This window comes from Calonectris borealis, chromosome 4 (genome assembly GCF_964195595.1).
Source record: "Calonectris borealis chromosome 4, bCalBor7.hap1.2, whole genome shotgun sequence".
Classification (NCBI taxonomy): Eukaryota; Metazoa; Chordata; class Aves; order Procellariiformes; family Procellariidae; genus Calonectris; species Calonectris borealis.
In genome coordinates, this window is record NC_134315.1 from 50721169 (window position 1) to 50745615 (window position 24447).

At 49.8% G+C, this 24447-nt stretch overlaps 1 protein-coding gene across 1 annotated transcript; it reads right to left on the reverse strand.

Moving 5' to 3' along the window:
* Positions 1-1138: 1138 nt before the first annotated feature.
* On the reverse strand, positions 1139-23083 carry PRAG1 (PEAK1 related, kinase-activating pseudokinase 1). The gene is made up of 5 exons (XM_075149511.1): positions 22727-23083; positions 19506-21346; positions 10110-10267; positions 5980-6719; positions 1139-2525 (listed from the first exon to the last, which is right to left on the reverse strand). Exons 1-5 carry the CDS (start codon positions 23081-23083, stop codon positions 1488-1490), a joined length of 4134 nt encoding a protein of 1377 aa, XP_075005612.1. The 3' UTR covers positions 1139-1487.
* Positions 23084-24447: the final 1364 nt, after the last annotated feature.

Here is a 24447-nt window from a genome sequence, read left to right on the forward strand (position 1 = left end):
CCTGGAAAAGATTCACAGAAAGTATATGAAGTGTCAGAAAACCTGGGGAATTAAAATTCCCCCAAGAGAGCAGGCTGGATCTGGAGGTGAATCAAGGCTGGAGGAAAGCGCTCATGAATTTCTCCCCATTTTGAGCTGGGAGGGGGGTAGCTCAGCTAGTGACATCCTGTCTCAGCTAAGCTGATGCTGGGCTCTCTCCATGTGTCCCAAACCTACCCCTTCTCCAAGGGCTGCAGAGCTGGTGCCAGGAGCAGGGCAGCTCATCTCTGCCTCATGTTGGGGTGGAAGAGTAAAAGCAGCCCACAACCTTTTGGAAAATCAGGTTTTCTGAGCAGCAGCAAGGCCTCTCTACCAAGCTGAGTGGCTGCTATATGACTGGATGGAAGGAAAGGGGCTGGAGGAGGCCAGGCCAGCTTCTCCCTCTTTCGTCGTGCTGCTTTTGCACCACATCTGTTGGAGGAGCATGTTCGCAGTGCGCCCAGCCCTGTGCATTTCTAATTCAAACACCAGCAGCAATAAGACCCTCCCAGACCACAGGCCAGTGGCCCTGGCCTTTCACATGCCAGCTCATCTCTCGATAGAGGGGTTAAATAAATGCTAGACACAAGGGACAGGTGAATTACCAGGTGAAGGGAAGGAGCTGGAGGGATAGGGAAAGCAAAGCAACCTGGCCCTGACTTCCCCCCAAGGCCTTTGAGGTGAATTGGGGATTTTCCATTTCATTAACTTTACAAGGGGTAATTCCCAGCATGCAGCATCATCCTCATGAACAGACCCATCCTGGGCTCTCTCTCACCCTTTCATAATGAACAGCCTGCACGGCTGCACTACTAGACGGGAAAGCCATGCTGTATTAGTATCGAACTAAGGTAATAGGCAGCTGATATTGAATTGCCCACAGTGGAAAATACAGCTGATAAACAGAAACAAGCAGTGATTTTTGTTTTTAAAGTGAGAAGAAAAATGGATGCCAAAACCCACAAAAGGCGTGAATTTGAAAGCCCCTCCTGGTTCTCCCTTGGAAAGTAGCATTACGTGAATTGCTCTTGCTCCCCAGGAGAAGCAGCCAACCGTTCATCCCTGCCACCCACTCTGGAGAGCAGTAGTGTTCCCGGGCAAAAAGGCTCTGATGCTTTAGGGAGATGTGGGGATCCAAGGACTGTCCCACAGGCGCAGAAATCAACTCAAGTACGTTGAGTTCATTAGAAACATGCACACACGCAGGCAGGAGTTTATTAGTCCACAGACTTACCATACAAACAAAAAAAAAATCCCCCAAAATAGGGGTAGGTTCCCAGTTTTGCCTGCTCGCAAATTAACAGTGCTGAGGATACTAAACATGTCTTGTGCACTCTGATCGGAGTGTGGGGCAGGAGCTGAACGTGCGTTCGCAGCTGAGATTCAAACCTCTCGCGTATAAAGGGGCTGTGTACCTTTAGCTGCAAGGCAACCGGGAGCCCTCAGCTGCCTCCGAGGCACATCCAAGGTCAGAGCAGCTGCAGCAGTTTTAATGTGTGTGAGAGGGAGGCGGGCTCAGCAGACGCTAAGTACTGGCAGCACAGCCAGTCCTCCAGTTCAATGCTCCGCTCCGTGTCCACAGCCCTCTCTGCGAACTTCATCATGAGCAGGGCACGCTTCATGTCCACCCAGTTCTGAAGCACCCGGCGGAGGGCTTCCTCGTGGCTGAGGGGCTGCTCGGTGAGGTCTTTCCGGGGCCCCCAAAGCAGACACTGCAGCATCCGCTTGGCCTCGGTGATCCGCACACGCTTGATGGGATCTGCTTCCAGCAGCAGGTGAGCCAGCTGCTGGAGCCCCCGGGAGTAGATGGACAGGCTGGGCAGAGCAGGGAGGTCCTCAGGGCTGTACTCCTGCTCCCTGAGGTGCACCTTCTCCTCGAAAGGGTTGGGCTGGTGCAGCAGCTCGTAGATGAGAATACCAGTCTGAAACTCGTCAAACTTCTTGTACTGAGAAGCCGACACAATCTCCGGGGCCAGCCGGGCCTGACTCTTCTTCAGTTTGGAGTCTCCAGTTCCTGGCTTCTGTTTGGCTTTCAAAAAATTGCTGATGATGAGGCGGGGTAAGTGTTTGTCATCTTTGGCTTTCACACAGCTCATGGGGGGCTTGCAGGGGACAAGCAGAAGGTTCTCTAGGCACAGGTCACGATGGATGATGCCGTGCTCTTTGAGATGCTCCAGGCCATTGCAGAGCTGGAGGAGCAAGAAGCAAACGCGACGTTCGTACAGCTCGGGCTTGGCTTGGTGCAACATCACTGAGTCCCTCACGAAGTCGGCAGTGGTCTGGCTCGGCACCTCCCGGGTAATGACCACCACACAGTCGTGCTCGCTGGCAGTGCGGGAAGGATGGAGGCCATCCCCAGGCACGCTTTTCCCCACATCTGAGGCCAGCAGCATGCTGGAGGGGACAGAGGCCACAAAATGCCCACAGTCCTGCTGGATGTTGAAGTGGACTGGCACTGCAGGGCTGCAGTACGAAGCAGCCACCTTGGACTCCTGGCTTTTACAAATCTGTGAGGAGAGACCAAAAGAAAAGTCTCATCAGTCAGTGACAGAGACAGGGCGGAGATGAGAAGTTCAGAGGTGGGTTCCTAAGCTGAGATTTGCAGATCCTAAGGAAGACATCAGTAGAAGCAGAGTGCACATTGGTCCCTCTAGTACTTTGAACTATCTTTAAACTGTCTGGCTTGAGGATCTTTCTTGTCCTCCAACACCTCAATTAGCAACCAGATGTCTGGGTTGCATTTCTGGGCATGCTTCCTTTGCCAGGCAATGCCCAGAAAGGAGGAAGGTAGTCCTCCCATGAGTAACTTCTGGAGATTTTGTTTCACTGCTGACAGAAGCGACGTAGCTTTTATGTCACGAATGTCATCAAGATTCCCCCTGCAACCTAGGAAATATTCTGCAGAGGGAAAAGCAAAGCCTGTGGCAGAAGATGTGCCACCTCCATCTCTAGAGATGGTTAACACTTGTCTGGATGAGGCCCCACGCGATGTGACGTGGCTGTGAGGATGGCCCTGTTTGCAGTGAGGGGTGGGCAGAGACCTCCAGCATTTTCTTCCCACCTAACCGTTCTCTGGTACTAAGCCCTGGAGCCACTTTCACATCCTCCTCAACCACTCTGCTTCCTTGTGTCAGCAACTACTCTCAAATCCATGATCAATGTCTAAGGGAAACCAGCAACAAGCTGTACTCATCAGCACAGGGAAAAAACACCAGAGAGAAAGTGGAAACTAACAACAGGCTTAGAAATAAGTGAGAGTGCAGCAAACTCAAGGGAAAAAAGCATTTTATAATCTGGATTCTCTTAAACCCACATGACTTTTATCTTCATTTTGTTCTGTATTTTAGCTTTATGACTGCATTAAAGACTAAACAAACTGAAACCCAGGTTTATTATAAGAGTATCCATTAGCTTATGGGGCCTTCTGGCGTTTTCATTATACACTTTTTTTTTTTCCTTTTCTTTAGCGATGTATTTATATCTCACCCACAGGAATCAGCAACAGGCTGAAACTCAGCATAAAAGGTTTCAAACCCTGGAGCGTGCCACTGCCAGTCACAGCATGCGTGCAAAATCGGACAAGAAATCAATTTTGCCTCCGAGTTAAAATAAATGCAAGAATAGCAAGGAGCTGGAGAAGTGGGCTGCTTTTGTATTCCTCTAGCAGGGGTTTGAATCTAGGCATTTGCAGGTAATTCACTCAGATGAGACGAAACTGTGGAGACAGGGCATTTCAAATCCCTATTGTCCTCTCTTTTCTAAATAAAAATACCCTGCCATAGCTGCATGCTTATTTTGTGGAAAGAAAAGCTTTGGAGAGCTAGGCAGGCTGCAGATTAACGCAGCAGGACGCAGGAAGATGCTGAAGGTCCCCAAAAGTGGAGGAGGCCTTCCAGCCCTCGGCCGAACAAGCCTGCTTGTTCCTCCCCACATAGGGAAGATGTGTAAGGCTTAGGAAAAGGGGAGGAACTCCTGCAAGAGAGGAGTCTCTGGAAGAATAATTGCAACCAAACGAAGACAGGGAGATCTTCCCTGGCCAGCCATTCTTCGTGACTTTGGCTGCACCAGAGACATCCTCCATGCAGCAAGCTCCAAGTAGGAGCCTGGGGCTGGCTTAGTCACGCATCTTTAAGCGGAGAAAGAAGCCAAGGCGTGGAGCATATCTTGGCTTAATTCCTCTAAAGCCATTTCATGTAACCCTGGCTCCTTCTAAGTGTTTTATACGTAGTCGTGTCTGCCTGTGCACACAGCCCAAACTCTGGCTCCTGCTCCTCAGCAGGCTCCTTGGCTCAAGTCAGATCCTCTGCCCATTTTGAGGGTCTAATTTTAACTACAGGTCTGTGATCTCTTTCATGTCAGAAAATCTATACCAGAAGCCAGGAGGGGCAGCTAGGAATCAGCCAATTGTAAAGTTTCACAATTATTCTCTGCTTCGGCTACCAAAAGGAAGGTGGCACACAGGAACATTGCAGAAGGTGTACGCATGCACATGTCTAAACACATACACAACTTCACGCTGGTGCAGAGTACGGCCCTGTTGGAGTGGTTTTGGCTTTGTTAAGGCACTCTGCAGCGTACCATGGGCACAGAGTAAGCTCACATCGCACGCAGGGACACAAGTGCCGTCCCGTTAAGAGATTGAAATGTGCTGTTTCTGCCTTGGCAAGAATTCATGCACTCCAGCCATAGAGCTGAGCTTCTGAACCCCACCTAACATGGCAGGTAAGAGCAAAGGTTGTGTGCGTGCCACAGGGAACCGCAGATTGAAAAGCAGCGCAAGAGTTCACCACGCAGTTCTCAGGTTTCACGAGGAAAGTTGCAATGGATTTAGGTATAACACACAAGAGAAGCTGCAGCTCTGAGTGCTGGACTAGGGGTATTGGTGCAAGACCTCATCTAACTCCATTCTGGTTATTTACAACCCCCCTGTTGGGTTGACTGTACTTCCTTTAGAATATGAACTGGCTTTAAAGCTATCACTTAACTAAAACATCCCCTTGGGATTCATAACAGTGGAAACGATTCAGCAGAGATTTTTTTTTTCCCCTTGCTTAATGCATCTTTGACAGTGGTTTTTTGGGAATTTCTTTAGGTTTTGAAAACAACCTGAAGAGTAAGCAGCAATGAGGTCCCCCTAGGGTTAAGTCAGAATAGAAATTAAAGGCTCTGTATTCAAGTAGTAACATGGGTCAAGAATCCAAAATCCATGGGATGTCCATGGAACGGGTTGGACAAGCTTACTTAGCCAGGTTTCAAAGAGCTGAACTATTGCACCTCAAGTTTCCATTTCAAACATGGATTCGGTAGAGTTACAGGAAAATATTTCAGACCTGACCTTACACAGCATGGCTAGGTCAGCCTCACATTGTTTAATTGAGATCTGCAATATCTTAACAGCGCCTGCAGTTTCAAGATCATATAAGCACTCACATGGTTTCTGGGTCAGACCTTCCACTTAAAAGGCAGACAGAGGCAAAAATGCTGTTTTTTGAAGAGCCTTTCATCAGCTTGTGTCATCAGAGGCGAATACCTCTGAGTTTACAACATAGTATTTGCACAAAGACTTTTTAGAGAGAAACTGGTTGGGTTGCAGACCCTACTGGTCTGCAGCAATAAGCATCTGACTGGCATTTATTACAACGAAAACTACTTCAAATTAATCTTTGCAAGGGGTAGAGGAAAAGCGGCAATTTTGGAAGGGGTTTTGCTTGCCAAATTTAACCTGTGAGAAAGACAAGCAGAGAAAACAGGCCATTGGTTCTTCTCAAAGGCGTACCACCAAGTCTGCTTCCCACTCTTTCATTCAAATCCATACACCAGAAAGGGGGAAAAAGAAGCTCTAAGGTTCAGTTCCAGCTCTGCTACGGACCCCCAGGCAGCCTTGGACCCTGCAGCTCTTTGCCTCATCCTCCCAACTGGAAGAGGGAGATAAGCCTGGATACCTCCTGGGTGCGGGCTTACCTTCACAGCATAGGTGGTAGAAGGGTCCTTGGAGCAGGTGGCACAGTAATATATCGCATCCCCCGAATCGCAGCAGGGCTTGTTGCACGCCAGCTTGAAGAGCGACCAGTTGTTCTCGCTGAAGTGCAGCTCGTTCTTCTGCTCCCGCATGAAGCAGTCCTCACACTTGGCAACCAGGCGGCGCAAGGACTCGGCGTAGAGGGCCCCCAGCTTGGCGTACACCCCCTCCTTGCTGTCGATGTTGCTCAGGAGGTTGTGGAGCTGGAGGCTGGAGCCCGATGACACCTGGCTGGACACACTGAGCTGCGAGGAGGAAAGGGACTGGAGGTTTCTGCTGGGGACGCAAGCCCCTGTGCTCTTACTAGTGGCTGAGCCCCAGTAGCTGTTTCCTTTGGAGCCTTTCTCCAGGGACTCGGAGGAGGAGAAGGCGCTGGGGCGGCCCCCCAGGCTGGCCGGGTGGACAAAGGGAGGCTCCTCTCGGAGGCAGACATTGCTCTCGGAGTGGCTGACGTTCAGCCTGGGGCTGGCAGCATCGGCTGCTCTGCCTGAAGACGCCTGTCCCCCAAAGAAGCCGTCTGGGGAGGACACCGTTCTGCTCACTGTCTTCTTCTGCGGCAGAGGGGGCGGGCAGCTGGGGGCAGAGGAGGGACCATCCTCACTGGAGGTGGGAAGGAAAGGGACAGGGGGAAACACTTGGCTCTCCGCTGGAGGGGGCGAGTGGTTCGGCTCAGACGAGTGCCCTAGGAGACAGCAACACACAAGAAGATGCAATGAGTGGCCTTTGTGGGTTGGGAGCACAAGTCCCTCTCCATGTCCCTGCCACCCTCACAGGCTACCTCTTCCAGGGCCCTGGCTGGGAACAAAGCAGCAAGCCAGGTTACATCGGAACGCAGCGCACAATCCTCATCTATTCACGACAGCAAAGCTTCACTGAAGGGGTTAGGTATTTAATCCAGTTTAATACAGCAAGTTTGCAAAGCAGACCGCAACCAGCCATCTAGAGAAATGCCCCCCCCCCGAAACCGCTCCCCTATGAACTGCATTCACAGTAGTAAAAAGCTAGTAGAGGGTAAATATTTAAGCTGTGATGTCATCCACAAGGAGGTAAGAACTAAGCACTCAGGGATGTGAGGACAATCTCTTAAACAAAGCCTGTTTCACCTGGGAGCTGCCACCCAGTGCTTCAGTGGCATGGCGAGAGAGTGACTCACGCTACACAGCTCCGGCCCTCCGGCTTAAGCATGACCAGAGCAGCCCAAGAAGTATATTAAACCTGTCTCTCTGCCTCACATCGAGTAAGGGTCACTGGGTAAGGCTGGGGATTTTGGCAATTTCCATCCTTTTGAAAAAATCTGGCCCCCCCTGCCGCTGCCTGTCCCCCAGCTTATTGCCAGACCTCTTTGCTCAGAGGGCAGCCTGGCCCCACTACGTACCGCGAAACCCCAAGCAGCTCCACATGCCATCCACACACGGATTGGGATGGCTGGCTCATTTCAGGCAGCTGTAGCAGCTGTTTTCCTGCCCTGGCCAGACTAGAGACAGGTAATACACTTGCGTGTTATGGAAAAAGGGGAAGGAAAGAAGAAAGGAGAAAAAAAAAAAAAAAAGATTTGACATTGAAATAAAGAGCAATAATTTCAGGTCATGGAGACAGAACAAATGTGGAATGGAGGGGTCTGCAGGGGAAATTAAAAGCAGAGACATAATTATTTCAGAGAATTTTCTATGCCACTTGAATGACATGTGGGACCCTTGATAAACTTGAGCTCTGCTAACACCTTGCACGCAAGTGTAGACCTTGAAAGGTGCATGGTGGGGTTCTGCTCCAAGCAAGCTCAGCAGATTGCGGGATCTATTGCTTTCTTTGAACCCAGCTTCCAAAGCTGCAGACTGGTAGCAAGCCATCCTTCCTCCTCACAGGGCTGCCGGTGAGGGTTCAGCTGCCCGCAGGCACTTCTTCACCGTGGCTTTCTGCTTGCCCCACAGGAACGCCCTGGGGCAGCTTCGTGTCGGCCCGCAGCAGACTCACAACCCTAGTGGCTCACCAGCTCTCACGCACAGCCTCCAAGCGCAGGGGCTCGGATCCCCGAGCTCCCAGCCTGTCCTGGTGTGCCAGAAGCAGGCTCAGAGCTGTGCCAGCTGTGCCAGAACAGCAATCTCTGTTAGCTGCTCGCCACCTGAGACCGCACCAGGTGAGGGCAGGTCCCCTAGTTCACAGCTACCAGAGTGAATGTCGGCACGATCTGTCCCTGACCCTCCCCACCAGACTTTGGTAGCATGACATCAATTTTCGTTTGTCCCCTCCACTGCCAAGGCTGCCTGTATGCTCCTGCTGCAATACACCCCATCCCAAGCAACAGCATTGAGAAACACCCCAGGAATGAGCAGCATTGATTTCAGCTTCTGCAGAAAATGAGCTTCCCATGCAAGGCAGTTTCGGCACCCCATTTCTGACAACGTGCCCAGAAACAGCTCTGTAGGAAATGTTGTGAATTAGCACACGTCTCCTGGGTGCCGAGCTATCTGACTCCTGTTGGGCCCTCGCCCCAGGTGTCTGCCTGCATTGTACACCCAGTCACTGAGCACTTGACTGCTCTCCAGTTCCAGCTGCTCTCCAGCTGCAGTTAACTGTGGAGCCCATGGCTCAACAGAGAAGCATGCCCCAAGCTTTAACAGAAACCCAGACATCTGCATCATAACCTGCCTGGTCCATGGGAAAGATCCCCTCCATTAAAACACTGTCAAAAGCCACAGGCAGGGATTGTTCAGCATGGCATTTCTTGCCACTTCCAGTCCAAGGGGCTTTGACAGAGGATACAGCCCAGAGAAATTCTTTGGCATGCAGCCCAAGAGCAACTCAGAGGCACCTCTGCCAGGACACGCAGCTGAATCCCTGTTTCGAGAGGCAAGATTTACTTGACAGAGTCTTATGGAACAAACGTCAGCGCTGGAAACTTTGGCAACCGGTCCACACGCCTAGCCCACAAATGCCAAACTCCTCTTACCTTTTTTTTTTACGTGCTGCTGGGCTCTGCCCCAAGCACAGGGTAACAAATGAAACCCTTTCACAACTTTCCTAAAAGTGCTTTGCACCTTCAGCGTAGAGTCCTTCTGCATGTCAAGGGCATAAAAGCTTTCCCCCCCTCATATTTTAACATCTGACAGCATAGCCAATTAATTTGAGCTCACCTCACTCAGTGACTGACTGCATAGCTTCTTGCTTGCATCAGCAAGAAAAATTGCATTCGGGTTATTCATTTAAAAACTCAACTTTCCCGAGACGAGTTGAAACAGTTGCTTCTGTTAGTGGAGGCAGAGAAATCCTCGTCCCATATAATTTTTGACAGCAAATTGCTTCTGTGCCCAGCAAATAAAGATCCAACATCTGTGAGTTTTTCTTCCCCCTGTACAATTTCCTGGCATGGTCTTACTCTCAGACTCCAAGTTAGCGGTGGAAAAATGGAGTTTCCAGAGCTCTGGCTCTTAATTTTATTGCTGCACATTGTTGCTCTTGGAAAGACAGAACTTCCACTACACGAAGGTTGCTTTTGCAAAGGAAATACTTTCTGAGCTGCTGAACACGTTAGTGCATGTCTAAGTTACGCACTGATGAAGAAAGTGACTTCATAGTAAGTATTTTTTAATTTCAGTTAAACGAGTTTAGGCAGATTTTTACCCCTTCAAGAAATAACTGGGAACACAATGAGAGGGAGAGATCACCTCTAGCACAAGACTCCTCCTGATACTCCTCAAATCTATGGAGGCCTTTCTATGGCGGGGCTACTTGTGACCTCAAGCAACGTATGAAGCACAAGCAGGATAAGGACAATTGCTTTCAGATGGAGGTTTTAACTAGAAAAGAGGAGAGCGACAGGATGAATGATTTTGGCACTTGCCAAATGAAAGAGGAAAAAGCCCATGATGTTGGCCTGACTGCCACATTCATCTTAAGTGCATTAAGAGGCAGAAGAGTAGGAGAAGTGGAAAGATGAAGGGTTGCTGGGGGAACTAGGTGTTGGGACCCTCATGATCCCTGCTCTGAAGATGCTGCCCCAGCAGTGGGACTCAGGATGGAGGTACCTCCTTTCTCAGATCTGATGCTACCTCTCCCACACCCAGTGGTCACTTACTGCCATCACTGCCTGTCTGTGTGTCCGAGTCGAGGCTGTCGGTGGAGCCAGCCGTGAAGCTGACGTGCACGCTCCTGAAGGGTGGGCTGAGGCTCTCGGCAGAGCTGTTGCTGACCCTCTCCAACTCAGCGTTATTCGAGTTCATTTTCAGAGTGTGCCTAGAGAGAGTGAAAGAGAAGAGTCAGGAGACAAATGGCAAAAGATACCCTGCGTGCACTTGTGCATGGAGACTCAACCCGAGAGCAGCCCTAGCTTGGTCCCTGCACATCCATACAGACTCTGTGCAGCCTTTTACCGTGCCATAGTACCTCATTCCTCTGCACTTTTTTTCTTTTCTCCGGCACCTGGGGATCATGTCCCACTGACACTGAGCAGGTTATAGACCTGCAGCCCCCATGCCAGTTCCCCAAGACAAACCAGCTGTGCTTGTGCAGAGAGAGAACTACTGAGCCAACAGCATCCAGCCCCAGTCTGTGCCTCCTTTGCCTAGCACACGTGGGGTCCTGGACCACATCCCATCTTGGCCACCGTCACTGGGAAGCAGGGACCCACCAGTGTTTGCCTTCAGTAAAGTTCTCAAGGGAAGGGAGTGGCCTCACTCCTCCCATTTTACAGACGGGCAGGTTGAGGCTGGGTGTCAGAACCCAATTCCTTCACGGTGGAGGCGTAAGTGGAAGAAGAGTCCATCCCTAGCAGCTGTTATCTCCTCAGTGCATCACAGTAACAACTGACACCTTCTGAAAGAAGAAGCGCCTCTGCAGAAAACAAGTGTCTGCCAAACTCAGGACCTACCATGCAGCTTTTAATGTAAGACCTACAGTTTTCCGTGCAGCTTCCATCTAAAAAAATAAATATATAAACCATAAACTGAGCTTATAACCTGCCAGGTCACAGTTTAAGTGATCAGTTGTAGGCAAGCAGGGCTTTTTGCTAAGATAAAGAATTTTCCCTGCATTTTCTTAATTTTTTCCTCTTTGGAAAACAACAGAAAACTGTTGAAATCAGGCAGCACATCAGAGCGCAAACACTCCTAGCTTTGGTACAGTTCAGACTCTATCGGCCAGCCAACAAAGGTTATCGGTCCACATTTTTTAAGTAAAACTGCCAATCTGCTGATAAAATTCAACACATTGTTGATTAAGAATGTAAAAAGGTTAGTGGCAGACTTGTAAAAAAGAAAAAGGACTTCCACCAGCTATCTTGCTGGAAGGTATCCGGCGTTTCCTAATCAGACGGCTGAATGGCTGCTGAGAAAGACAAACAAAAGACGTGCAGGATGATTTTCTTGTGGCACCCCATTCACGCGCACAGGATCCCCCCTCTTCCAAAACCCCCAAGTCAGCAGATGCCACAAGTATTTTATTTGAAGATTGAGAAATGTTTTGTTCCCCATCCAGACAAAGCACTTACTCTCGTGTCCACACCACCACATGGAGAGCAGAGTGTATGAGAAGCCCGGAAGAAACTTCTGCCAGACTTCCTCATTTGCCTGAGCAGCCTCGGTCTAAAAATACTCAGGGGCTGATGAAAATAAGGCTCTAAAAACCACCTCAGTATAACTCAGCAGAGACACTGGTCTTGCACCAGTGATGAATTCACCACCGCAAGCCTCTTGGGGATGATTTACAAAACTTCGCAATGCACCACACAAGTCACAGTTAAAGAATAAAGAGAGAGAGAGTGAGAGAGACGCATTGAGGCTTTTAGCTCTGTAACGGTTAATGCTGTTGAAAGCAACCAACTGGACTTAAATCCTTTTTTTTAAAATTATTATAAAGATATATCTTTATCCTATAACTTTCTCAGATGTTTAACTTTTAGTAATTCAAGGGAAAAAAACACATGGATGCACACCCATGCGGGTGCACTGTCTGGTAAGAGTCAAGGAAGCGTTTGCATCTATAAGGAAAGAAGAAGATTTTGCAAGAGAGCCGGTCTCAATTTGCACAGATGAGAGGTTTTCTAACGTATTCCTCCCCTCCTCTCCCCCCAACAGAAGTTGGTGCATTTCTGTTTCCTTCCCATCACTTAAACACAAATCCGCATAGCTGCCTTACCATTCCCGCACCCAGAGAGAGATGGGACTTTGCTCGGCGGGGTCCAAGGTCCACCGCGCGCAGCCACACCTATTCCTCCAAGCAACCTGGGCGCAACGCGGCGTCTGCCAGAACCGTGCTGGCTGCTGCGTCTGCTGAGCTCAACGTTGCGGTGAAGTCAGATGTACAGAGAGCCCCGTTTCCTCTCTGTACCGCCGCGACTTATGTAAAATGCAGTTCCTGAATAGGCACACCGAAATAGAAATTGTTTGCCGCTTAAACGACATCCTGCTCTTGTTTCAGATGTTACAGCCGGGCCAGCTAATACTGCCTGGAAATATCTCCGCTTTACATCTCCCTCTTTTCCTACGAGCTGCTTGAAGCCCAGGCTGCAGCCTGCACAGATTTAAATACCGCCCACTATACCAAAGCATTACTGAAAACACTTGCTCGGGTCAAGCTCTCCCACTTCTGTAAAATTCCACCCCAAGAGGAGGTGAACAACCCATTGCTGCGACAACCTGTGGGATCTTGATTTACAGCTAAGCTGCATATCCCCTGCTCTGTGTTCCTTTCTACGACGCGTGACTGCAAAGGACACAGGTGGCTATTCTCCATCTCGCCCTTTTTACCAAAGGATATTGAAAATAAAGAACATCAACCTATCTTAAACCCGAAGAAATCATTGTGATTGCCCCCCCACCGGCTTGCTAACATCTGTGGGCTCCACTCCCTTTCAGAAAGAGGTAGCAGTGGTTAATTTACCTCCATTTCAAAAATCCGTGCCCAGCACCTCAAGTGTAACCAGCAACTCTTAAGAGCAGCACCAGAGCCTCCTTCATGTGCCAGTGCATAAAGAACAGGTCACAAGAGTCAGCTCTCCCAATCTAACCTAAAAAGACAGGATTTCCAGCTCTCCAAATTATTCTGGCAGCTTTAAATACACTTCAATTACTCAACATCCTCCATGAAACATGCTGCCATATTCAGGCAACCCTTCCCGTTCACTATTCTCCAGTTTTCACATCCTAAACAATTTAATCCAGCTGGCTTTCCACACCATTCCCACGGTCCTGCCTAAAACAAGTCAAGGTTGAAAACAGTGGTCTTGTGAAAAAAAAAAAAAAACAAAACAAAAAAACAAAACACAGTTTGAATTCTATAACATTGCAAAGGGACCTGGATCATTTGCCATGCCCCACATTGCAACTCCCGCCAGGGTGTGCATTGTCTTTCCTGTGATTCATATGTGAGCAGTGGCCATGTGTTTAATTTCACATTTCTTAACAGACTGGGGTCCCACCTGACACTGCTGCGGGACTCCAGCATTGCCGGCTGCGCGCCTGGCACTTCTCGGAGAGAGAGTGGAAACAGGCACCAAAGCATGGCTCCTCTAACCGCAGCAGACATGCGTGCCTTGGGATATCACCCCAGGGATCCCTCGGACTCTGGGCATGCCTTCGGCTTGAATTTCCTGCCCGAGATTTGACACGCGGATCTGGTTGCCTTCCAAAAGTGCAAGGGGCAGGGAGGTTTTGAGAGCGGGAGAAGGCCACTCAGACGCAAGAGCTGCAAGGCTCCCACTTGCTCCTTTCCAGCAGCCATCACACGTGCAGCCTGTTGGCAGCGGTGGAGGATGTTGGAAGGCATCTCTCCCCTGCACAGAGACCCGATCCCAAGGAGCGCTCGCTCTGTAGCCCTGTCACGGGGGTTTCCCAGCCTTGCTGTGCCAGCAGGAGGGGTTTGCTCCTTGTCATCACAGATGACAGGACTTGAACAGGTAACAGAGATGCTGAGCTTTACAAATCACGCAACAGGGGAAGGAAGCAGAGGAGACAGAGAACACATACAAACCACCACAAACAAAACCATGCTCCAGGAGAAGTCTGGTGATAATGTCAACAGGACACCCCCTCCCAAAATAAAATACTGGATGTAATACATGGCAGAGAGAAAAGCCATTACAGCATCAAATGCAACACATGGCTGGGCATAATTATTACATGAGAGGAACCACCGTTGTACCATATGCTTGTCTATCATGAAACATGAATAATTTTATCCTCCTCCTCCTCCCTCCACTGCTGTTTCTTCCAGCATCTTCCCCTGGATGCACAAGGCAGTTAAAAACCAGCTTACAGGAGCTTACAACATTTGAGGCTTGGATTTGTACTTATCCTTCTACTACCAGCTGGCAAATGTGGAGAAACCAAAATCGAGGTGAGGGGGAGGATTTTGAAACACTCCCTCCTCTGTTCAGAAGACTACATCTCTCCTCCCTGTACCAAAAGGTTTTATGTAGTGCAGGTTAAGTTGAAACAAGAGTTTGGAGTCTGGAGATGCAAGGGGAAATTCGGATGGGGTGCAGATGTGGTGAAGAGGACATACTCCAATGTGGTGAAGAGGACAACAAATCTCATTTCAATTTCCAACTCTGTGCTTTTTTAAGTGGCAAGGTAGAAAAACTACAGAAAAGCGAATTACTTTCATTTTAACAGAAACAATCTCTCATAAAAGATCGGCTGATAAATCACAACCTTTTAAAAATGACCCTCTGGCAGAAGCAGCATGAGAAATTCCTGATTAGTTTCAGACAAAAAACACAGGGGGAATCCAAAAGGTGGATGCTCCCTGTCCTGGAGTGTGATTCTCTCTCCTGCTTGAGCCATACTCTCCCTTCTTTGCTTTATTTGCTTATTTAATTATTAAATATGTATTTAAATAGACTCCATCCAGAGTTGCTTGGTTTTGGTTTGTTGTTTTGTTGTTTTGCGTTTTTTTTTTGGGGGGGGGGGGGGTGTTGTTTTTTTGGTTTTGGTTTGGGTTTTTTTGTTTTTTAATAATAATAAATCTGGCTTGTCCTAGACCAAACACAGCAAGTCCCTGCTATCATCCATTGTCATGGAGAAGAGGGTCAAAATCTGGGACCTCCGTGACATCCAATGCATTTGTAATTGCCACAGCAGCTCCATGTAGCCAGTCTGCTTTTGCCACCAGGGGTGCACCCTGACACTGAGCTCCAAAGAGAAATGGGTGCCTCAGGAATGGTGCAGCGCTGCTCCGTCACAGACCGATTCCTGGCAAGAAACACACAGCACAGTCCCACCAGCCAGCACCACCTCCCCAGCGAGGAACAAACCTGGTTCTTTTCCTGGTGATCCAATTCCCAGCATCGTCATTTTTTGTAACTCTTTTGTTTTCTGTTCCCTCTGGCAACAAGCGGCAGCAGCAGCACTGTAACATGCAATCTTGGCACACCTCAAGCTCATTTGTCCTGGCGGTTTTCAGCGATGGTGGTTTTCAGCGATGGATGTGCCATGCTATGCACCTTTGTTACCCCAAGTGAGTACATTCAGCAAATTTCGGAAGCTATCTATGGCGCTGCCTTTTGAAGGTGGCATTAATTATGATGAAAACAGCTCAAGAGCCAACAGCTCGAGATGCAAAACAGCATCACTGTTTCGTTTCTTTAAGAAGCACATGAAACAAATTAACTGTCAAGGTTTTGCAGGCTAGAAGGAATCGTTATGATCTTTTAGCCTGACCCCCTGCATAAGAGAGACACACATTCCAGCAAAGATTCATCCCTCGTGCCAAGAAACTGAAGGCCACAGCATTTCACATCGAAGAACCTTTAGGTCATCATTGCACATACAAGTCCAGGGGATCCTGGTTCCCCTGGTGAGCCGTTTCTGTAGCCAGCTACCTTCTCGACTTTTGGAAGAAGACCAGCCACCATCTTCCCTTTCCAATCTCTTTCTTCTTGTAATTCAACTCATTTTCCATTCCAAGCATACCTTAAATATCTATAATCTTTCAAACAAGCAGGAAAAAAGAAGAAGAAACAGTCACAAGAGGTCCAGAGTAGCTTTATATAGGATGAAACAGGCACAAATTAATTATTTTCCTTTTTTGCGCCAACTTTTAAAACTGCCTAAAATCACTCCTTCCGCCATCCTAAGAGACAGCTTACTGCAAAACCAGAGTTTCCTCAGTGCCTGGCAGGAATTTACCCTGTAAAAACCTTTTTCCCTTTTAATTGTTAGAGCCAAGATGAACAAAACAAAATCTATAGACTCACTTTTTTCTTTCTCTGCTTTGAAACTAGTTTGAACACACATGCAAGTTTTCTTTAAAATAAGCAATTAAGTTTAATTAGGAAAGTCAAACAGGCAAGCTTCATTTTCCAGCATGAAATCAAGTATCTTGCTACAGCTTGAGATCTAGAAGGAAAAAGGATGGTTACACACCTTTCCTGCAGCTGAAATGAACCCTGACTTGCTAAGCCCCAACCCCCAAGACTGTGCCACAACCAGGTCTACGCTGGCTTCATCTACATCCATCCATCAAAGGAGCCTTTGCAGCTGTGCCACCAGAGAACGTCTTGGGCTGATGAGCTCTGTCTCTGCGAGGGACTACATAAGCGTAACAGAAGTATCGGTGGTGGTCCTTCCGTTATGGACAAACACATGCCCACAGATGGCCCAGGCCTAGGAGAGTATGGATGTGTCTCAGAGTCATCTTTGAGTGCAAGACCTCCTCCCTTCTTCAGGCGTTTGGCTGCAGCCCAGGAAGACCAGAGGAGATGTTCCTCCAGCACCACGTAAGAGTCATGTCATGACCCGAAGCTACAAGCAATGACTGCCCAGGGTAACAGAATCCCGCTATGGTGATTTTAACCAGTTGTGCCTGTAGCCATCCCTCCCACCGCCACGTGCAGGTAACAACACCCTGGTTCCTGCATCGACATGCTCAGAGAAGCCACACTTGAGACAAAAACGAGAGCACCCTCAAAGCAAACAAACAAAGCAACCGGCTGGGTTTGCACGGCTTGCGAAACCTGCCATCTGATCAAATCGTTCCTCAGGCCGGCTGCGCAGGGGTTTGGTAGCTGGAGGGAGGGCTATGCTCTTTGAGTAAGGCACCCAAAGGCTCAGCTGCAGGCATCAAGGCATTTAGGAGACAAATACTTGTAGAACAACACATTGCCTACAGCCACAGGGGGTAAAAGCAATGCCAGCACCTACCTCAACCACCTGGCAGGGTTTATGGCTCTGCCAGAGAATCCTGGTCACGGATGCCACGTGTTCCCTGACCTCAGTTTCCTTGCCCTCTTTCACACATGCTTTCTAGCACACAGATGCTTTCAGGAAGACTCAGAGAAGCAAGTGTTACAGTTGGCACAGCATGATCACACCAGGAGCATGAAACAGCCCCTCCAAGGAGCCGAAAATGCTCCACACCCCTCAGGATGGATCGTAACTCCACACGGAGGGCAACAGCGGGGCATGCTTCTGGCTTGGAGCACAGCTGGTCCAAGTCACCCAGCGAAGGAGACGCCCTGACACATCAAGGAGCCCCCTGCCTCCACTCCCAGCCCTCATGAAGACAGAAAGGAGACTCGGAGCATGGCCAGGGAAGCATCCTTGCCCCCAGACAAAGGGCTCTGCATGGCTGCTCCTCCATGAGCAGAAGGAGGTCCTAGCACTGCAAGTGGAAGATGCTGCTGGGATATATATTGCTAAGTTTGAGTGCCATCACCCTTCTGAACTGCCCAGTGACCTCTGCTCTGCAGAGGAAGGAATTGAGTCCTAGAGGACTTTCACAGGCAACTTGGCGTTTCCTATATGATCACTGCTCGACAGCATCCAGCTCTAATGGGCCTCAACAACCCAACACCTCACATGGCAAATACAACCCCAAGCCACGGGCTGATAGAAGACACCAAGTGGCAGCAGCTGTCAAAGAAAGTTCACAGGGTAAAAGCTAAAGCACATCTTAGAGTCCTCTTTGATTTTAAAGGCAATAAAGCTCATCTGTGTGCTCACTTGCTTGTGGACCTTTTCTTTCCTCTGACTCCAGCAGGCATGCAGCATCACAGCAGGAAGCCCAGCATTAAGGAGAACTAAAGCCTCTTGTTCATCTCTTCCCTTTCCTTGAGAAATCTAATTCGTTCACCACTTGGTCAATTTAAAACAATAGTTCCCTGGGCTAGCCAACCCTAAAAACATTGAAAATTCAGTGTGAGAACAAAACAAATGGGCCAACTCAACCACAGTCTCAACCTGGAGGTCACTGATGCCTATGCATAAGCTTGACCACGGACACCAAGAGCAAGTTCTCCTCCGAACGCCCATCCCTCTTCTCTCAACTTTTAAATCAAGAAGCTGGAGTCAAATCTGTTGTGCAATGCACAGTTCCAGGTAACTGACGCACGCAATAAAGCAAATAGAATCATAGAATCATAGAATCATTAAGGTTGGAAAAGACCTCTAAGATCATCAAGTCCAACCGTCAACCCAACACACCATGCCCCCTACACCATGTCCCTAAGCACCTCATCTACACGTCTTTTAAATACCTCCAGGGATGGTGACTCAACCACTTCCCTGGGCAGCCTGGTCCAAGGCCTGACCACTCTTTCAGTAAAGAAATTTCTCCTAATGTCCAAATGCAGGACACCTGCAGAATGTGAAAGTATCCCTCCCCACTATGATCAGACAACTTAGTTGCATTGAAAGGAAATAAATTCTTCCTCCTTCATTTTCTCTTTTTTTTTTCCTTTTTCTTTTTTTTTCTTTTTTTTTTTCGGTGATACACACAGCTGCAGATACTGAATGCACACAAAGTGTTGGAAGTCTGTTTTTTTAATTGCTTAGCAGAGCTACTTCCTTCCCAGATGGACAGCTCTCTCTCATTCACATGTTTTGTAGGGCCTGCTGTCACCCTGCCTGCAAACCTGACTTCCAGGAGAGCGGCGAGGGGAAGGCTGCCTGAAGCCAGGTGCCTCCCGCACATCATGAGCACACGTTAGGCAAGCTCCAATCACCTGCTTGCAGGCAAGGAGTCCTCCCTGGGAAATTGCAGTTTCAAGAGTTAACCTCAAAAGCTAAAAGACATTAGAGCCAAACTGCAAATGAGGATTTCAGAGGCCCTTGCTATTAAGACCAAGAGAAGTTGCCCAGTTCCACCTGCAAGAGGAGCTCGCAACCCCCGATTTTCTATCCTATTCAGCATGAAGGAACTGTGCCGAGACAGAACGAAGCTGACCTGGAAAACACCAGCCATCCCGGGCATGGACCTTGTTCTCACTTGAATATTGGGACCCAAGGCTGTACTTTGCAGCCCCAAAGGGCTTTTGCAAGTATGCACAGCATTTGAACCGGGACTTGCAAAGATCTGACAGCTTTTCAGAGTAAAAAAGGAAGTAGTTTTTCACCCGTGCTCCTCAAAGCCCACCTTTGAACAGAAAAGGAAGGAAAAAAGCACGGAAGCACCTCCTAGTCAATCAATCCCTGCAGCAAACATCCCGATTGCAAATGGTTAACAAACCGCCACGCACACACTCACAGGGCTGTACCTGGACTGCTTTTTCGGCGGTGGTGGCGGTGGTGCAAACTCCACGCCATTGCTCTTGTCTTTAGGGAAATCAAAGGAGAAAGACAATGATTTGCTGATCCCAGTCTGGCTCTCCAGCATCGGGCCTTCATCCACAAGGTCGGCACCAGCTTTTCCATTCTCAGCTCCCACCGCCCATGGGTGGGTTAAGAGCTCCTGCTCCTCCTCCTGCTCCTGCTCCTCCTCCTCCTCTATCCGGCACTGCTTGGTCCACGTCGGGGTGTAGTATTTCTGCCTCCTGTCATAGGACGAGCCTGCCAGGCCTCTGCTGGGCTCCTCCACAGAGACCCCATTGACATGAGTGCACGGAGAAGGGGATGCCCCGAAGGCGCCTGTATCGGTATAGCTCCTCGGCAGCAGCTGAACACCAGCTCCGTCGCGGCTGTTGTCATCACCAAACCTTGCCACGTGGGAGCTTACCGGGGGCACACGGTTCCCCTCGCTGCCCAGCTGGCTGTTTTTAGACATCTTTGGGGGAATGGCTGGGCTCTCAGTAACTGAGGTCTTGCCAGGAGCTGCCAGATGAAATCTTGGGCTGTTTTCACTTCCAGCTGCTTGAAAAATCTCTCCAGGCTCAATGGCAGGTGATGAAGTCCCAAAATCGGGGTGGGAAGTGGGGCTGATGCACGGCCACTGAACTCCCACCGCCGAGTCAGGGCTGCTGAGGAATATTGTCTTGTGATCATCCTCCGTGTGTGCGGTCATGATAGTTATCTTTGCCGCCACCTGGCCAGTGGAGTCCTGGTATTCCTTCTCACCACCCAAAGCCCAGCCACCATCCCTCCACGCCCCATCAGCTTGCTCCTTGCCAGTGCCGCGGGCCAGCTTCTCCGCTTTTGCCTGTCCGCCAACAGCCTTCAGCTGCGCCTTCTTCCTCTTGGTGCTCTCAGCGTAGATGGGATCACCGCGGGCTGGCTCGGTGAGGCGAGGGCGCTGCGGCTCCACCAGAGCCTGCTGAGGAGTGCTTGAACCCTCAGGCCGGGGGCCTCCGGTGACAGAGGGTTCTCCAGGGAGAGGCGAGTCCCCGTCCTCCCGGGACAAAGCAAAGGCAGCTGCCTTGCTGCTCCCCGCGCTCTCGGGGAGGGCGGCAGGCTCGGCGTGGAGAGCCAGCTTTTTCCTCTCTGAACACAGGGCATAGGGGAGAGGATCACCCTGGTCTTTCGTGATGCAGAAGGCCACGTTCACAGCTCTGCGCTCCTCTTCGCCGAATTTGACCGCCCTGCCACTTGGCCTGGAAATCTCGGGAGCATCCCGCTGCCTCCATCCGCAGGGAGCGGGGCTCTCCTTCTCACACCGGGCACCCTTCCCCTCCACGCAACGTGGCTCCCGCGAGACTGGGCGCTCTCTGTGGCAGTCTGTGATTGAACAGTACTCGCCCCCTTCGCTTTCGAAGCTGGAGGAGAAGCGTCCGCAGTCACCCTCCGAGGGGAGCGCTGCTCCTTCTCTGCCTTGGGAAGAAGGGTTTCTGCTGGAGTTCGCGGTGCTTCTATCCCCCAAGGTGGACGGATTAGGGCAGGGGGCCCGATGCGGCAGGGCAAACTTGTCTTTGGCTCTGTCCTCCTGCTTGCCCACCTCACCCACAAGCACCAGGCTGTGGATGGAGACATTTCTCTCCACTCGACTCTCCAGGCTGCGCAGGCCCACCATGGAGTAGCTAGAAGGACAGCAAGACAAGCAGTCACTCGTCGGGTTGTGAAGGAAGGGCTTTCTCACACCACCGTTGCCAAAATTGTCGAGGCAGATCCGCTGCGCATCTCCTGATTTCAGAAGGAGGTGTTTGCCAGAAACCATGCCCCAGCTGACCTGCACGGGCCAAAGAGACAAGTCTGCTGTCAGGATGTGCATATGCAAAATGAAAGAGAAATATTAAAAAAAAAAAAGAAAAGGAAAAAACCCAGCTCCACAGAAAAGTCCTCTGGCGTTCGCAGTCTGTTTTGCTCTGTGCTCACCCCACCAATAACTACCGCAAACCTTTTCTACTTAAATTACACTTGTCCTATTTCCTGGACCATTTGCAATCCTTGCATTACCAACAATGGCAATGCACTGAAATAAGGCATTCTCCTTTCTCTTTCTGTGGATTCACTGCCAGAAATGTGTCCAAACTGTCATCCTGTCTGCAAATCACCGTGCAATTAAAGATTCGGAGAGGGAAAGAATATTTGCACCTCCCTCTGCTTATTTTCATTTCATTTCACACTGCTGCTCCAGAGTCGCACACTCCGGAGCACAGATATGGACTATCACAGGTTATCCTGGGATAGCAGCTTGGCTACGCTAAGCAGTAGGGACAGGGGAGCAAGCAGGGAAATGTATCTGAAATCTCTTCACCTGAGGGAGATCTATCCTGCTTGCCAAGGGAGAGGAGGAGTGGGAGAGGCAGAGGGTAACACGTGCCTGCGAAGCGACCCCCAGCCCCAGGGTGGCAGAACCCGCTCCCACAGTGTAGAACCCAGCCTCGGGCCAAACCTGCGTGCACAGATCAAACCCCACCGATGACGCAGCCTGTGCTCGTGTGCCCTTTATCCCTAGAGGAGAAGCAAGGGAAAGCAACGGGAGGCTAAGAACAGAGCCGGCGAGCCCTGGCTCTCCTCTGGGGCAAGGGTGGGAGATACGAGCACACCTACGCCACGGGCAGGGTGACAGCAACCCAGGCTTCACCCCGTATCGCTGGGGCAGTGCTGATATCAACTTGTCAGGGAGAGGAGTGAACCACCCATCTCGATAGCAACTCGCACCACCGGGGCTTGCCAGTTTGCGGGCAGGCAGCAGTGCTACACCCAGAGGGCACTACTGCTCTGGCAAAGGTTGGGAGCCCAAGGAGCTGGGCTCCTTTCTTCCTCACCCATGAAGTCCATGGATCCAGTTAGCACTGACTGCAACCAGATAGGACTTCTTTCCAGTGTATCTTCCCAGGAAAATAACTTTAACCCGCATCCTCATTTAAATCCGGAAGTTCCTAAACAAACAACATACTTTTAAGCTCCTTTGCACATGCCTTGTGAGCAACATCTCATTCAGCTTCAGCCAAAGATACTTTGAGAAGCCAATACAAGGCTTAAAAACCTGAGTCAAGACCAGAAGGAAAAACAAAGGGAAGGAAACTGCTTTAACAGATATTCCTAGCACTCCCAAGGAGAGGTAAGTAACGGGAAGCCATGCTTTGACTGGATTAATCATTACCTGCGACAGATCTGCATTCATATTCACATCCGCCCACGTGTCAGAAACATCTGAGTTTATCATAGTTGGCTTCACAGCAATTGTTGGCTTTGAGAAGGGGGAGGTATTTACACCTTCGTCTTCCAATGCGGGGCTCTCAGGCTTGGTCCTAACTCCATTCGGGAGCACGCCACAAGCTCCCACGTCTGAGGGTGTTTGCAGCCGATGGGAACTCTTTGGGTTGAAGCAGTTTTTGCAGGAGCCGGGCTTCCAAACGTGTTCCACAAAGTCACTGCACGCAGACATCTTCAAATCCTCGTGGCTCAGACCGAGAGCCCTCTGCGTCTTCTGCACTGTCCACCGCTGCTCATTTTGCATTTGCTTCCCAGAGCCGCTCTTAAAGATCACCTAGTTATCTGGAAAAGCACAACACTCTCTGATTAGTTTGGTTATGCCCAAAAATGGGAAGATTTTTAATAGGACAGGTGATAATTACACTTACTCTGCCTTCATCACAAAGGCTTATTGTTTACAGGCTTTTTTCACAGCTTAGCTAAAGCCCACACAATCACTTAAAAAGCCTCAACTTCTAAGCATAGCTCTGTAATAGAGAAGACATCAAGCAAGCAGCATTCCTATGTGATTTAATTCCCTGTTTAACGAGCATGTATAACCAGCCTTTTGCAAGGTTTAGATCAAGGGTAAAGGAAAGAGGTCTTGGAAATAGCTGTTCGTAGCCCCACAAGCAGAGCCAGGCAGGAGAAATTCCTTCTCCAAAGTGGCATCCTCTCTCTGGAAAATAAAAAGGCCTGGAGATACAAGGACCGGAATCAGCGACTGTGTAACCAAGGGGACCGGCAACAACCCTCCTTCACCCAGAAGCACCACTGCGATTACTGCTGTGGTACACAAAGGCTTCTCTCCCACCCAGTGCAACAGAGAAAGGCAATCAGCAAGGCTGGGGCTGGCACTGATTTGAGCAAGTGCCTGGCAAAAAGCTCTTATCTGGTTTGCCAGGAGCCACAAATAACAGTGTCAGCTCGCTGAAACGATTCATTGTCTACAAGGGGAGAAACGTTTTGCTCTTGGAATACTTACAGACAAGGATCCCTTCCCGTCTTCCTTCCCCAGGAGGAAATGCCCCAGGAACAAGACATTCCTGCATTCCTGTGCTGTCCCTCCCCGCACAGCCAGGTCTGATTGCACTCAGCCAGTAGCTACCTGGAGCTAACAACTTTGGAGATACTTCAGAGGAGGACTCCCACAAAGCTCAGTGGATTAGGGAAGAGAAGATCAGAAAACGCAACTAGATCAGGAAAATTGCAGCCGGCTGCTACGGGTGTCAGAGCACACGAGTCCCCCACATCGCTCCACAGAGTCCTTCCCCACCTAACCAACTTTAGGTCATCATCTCCCGGCCAGCTGACCCCAATGCAAAGGCAAAGCAAACTGAGGCTCCTTTCCTAAGGGTCTCTGAGTGAACAGGCACGTTTACACCCCAATCCTGACAGCACAAGAACACAATTTACCAGCCTGATCCTTCAGAGCTTCCTCCACACAGGCATACTGCAACAGCACCATAGCTATGGACACCTTTGCACCTGCACGCGCCTCTAAACCAGCCTGCACTTCAGTAAAGCCTCTTGCTTCTGGGCTCAGAGATGCCCTGGCCACCCTCTCCAACAGCCACCCTATTGCACAGTGAAAAGAAAGAATACTATTAACAGCTTGGGTAGGACAAA

What these genes read in the sequence shown, in the direction of transcription:
- PRAG1 (XM_075149511.1), bottom strand. Translation starts at nt 23,083, where the DNA reads ATGCAAAATGAGCAGCGGTGGACAGTGCAGAAGACGCAGAGGGCTCTC. An exon ending in ACAGACAGGCAGTGATGGCA is followed by an intron (nt 6,720 to 10,109) that starts GTAAGTGACCAC and finishes GCTGTCTCCTAG; the next exon opens with GGCACTCGTCTGAGCCGAAC. An exon ending in CTACCACCTATGCTGTGAAG is followed by an intron (nt 2,526 to 5,979) that starts GTAAGCCCGCAC and finishes CTCTCCTCACAG; the next exon opens with ATTTGTAAAAGCCAGGAGTC.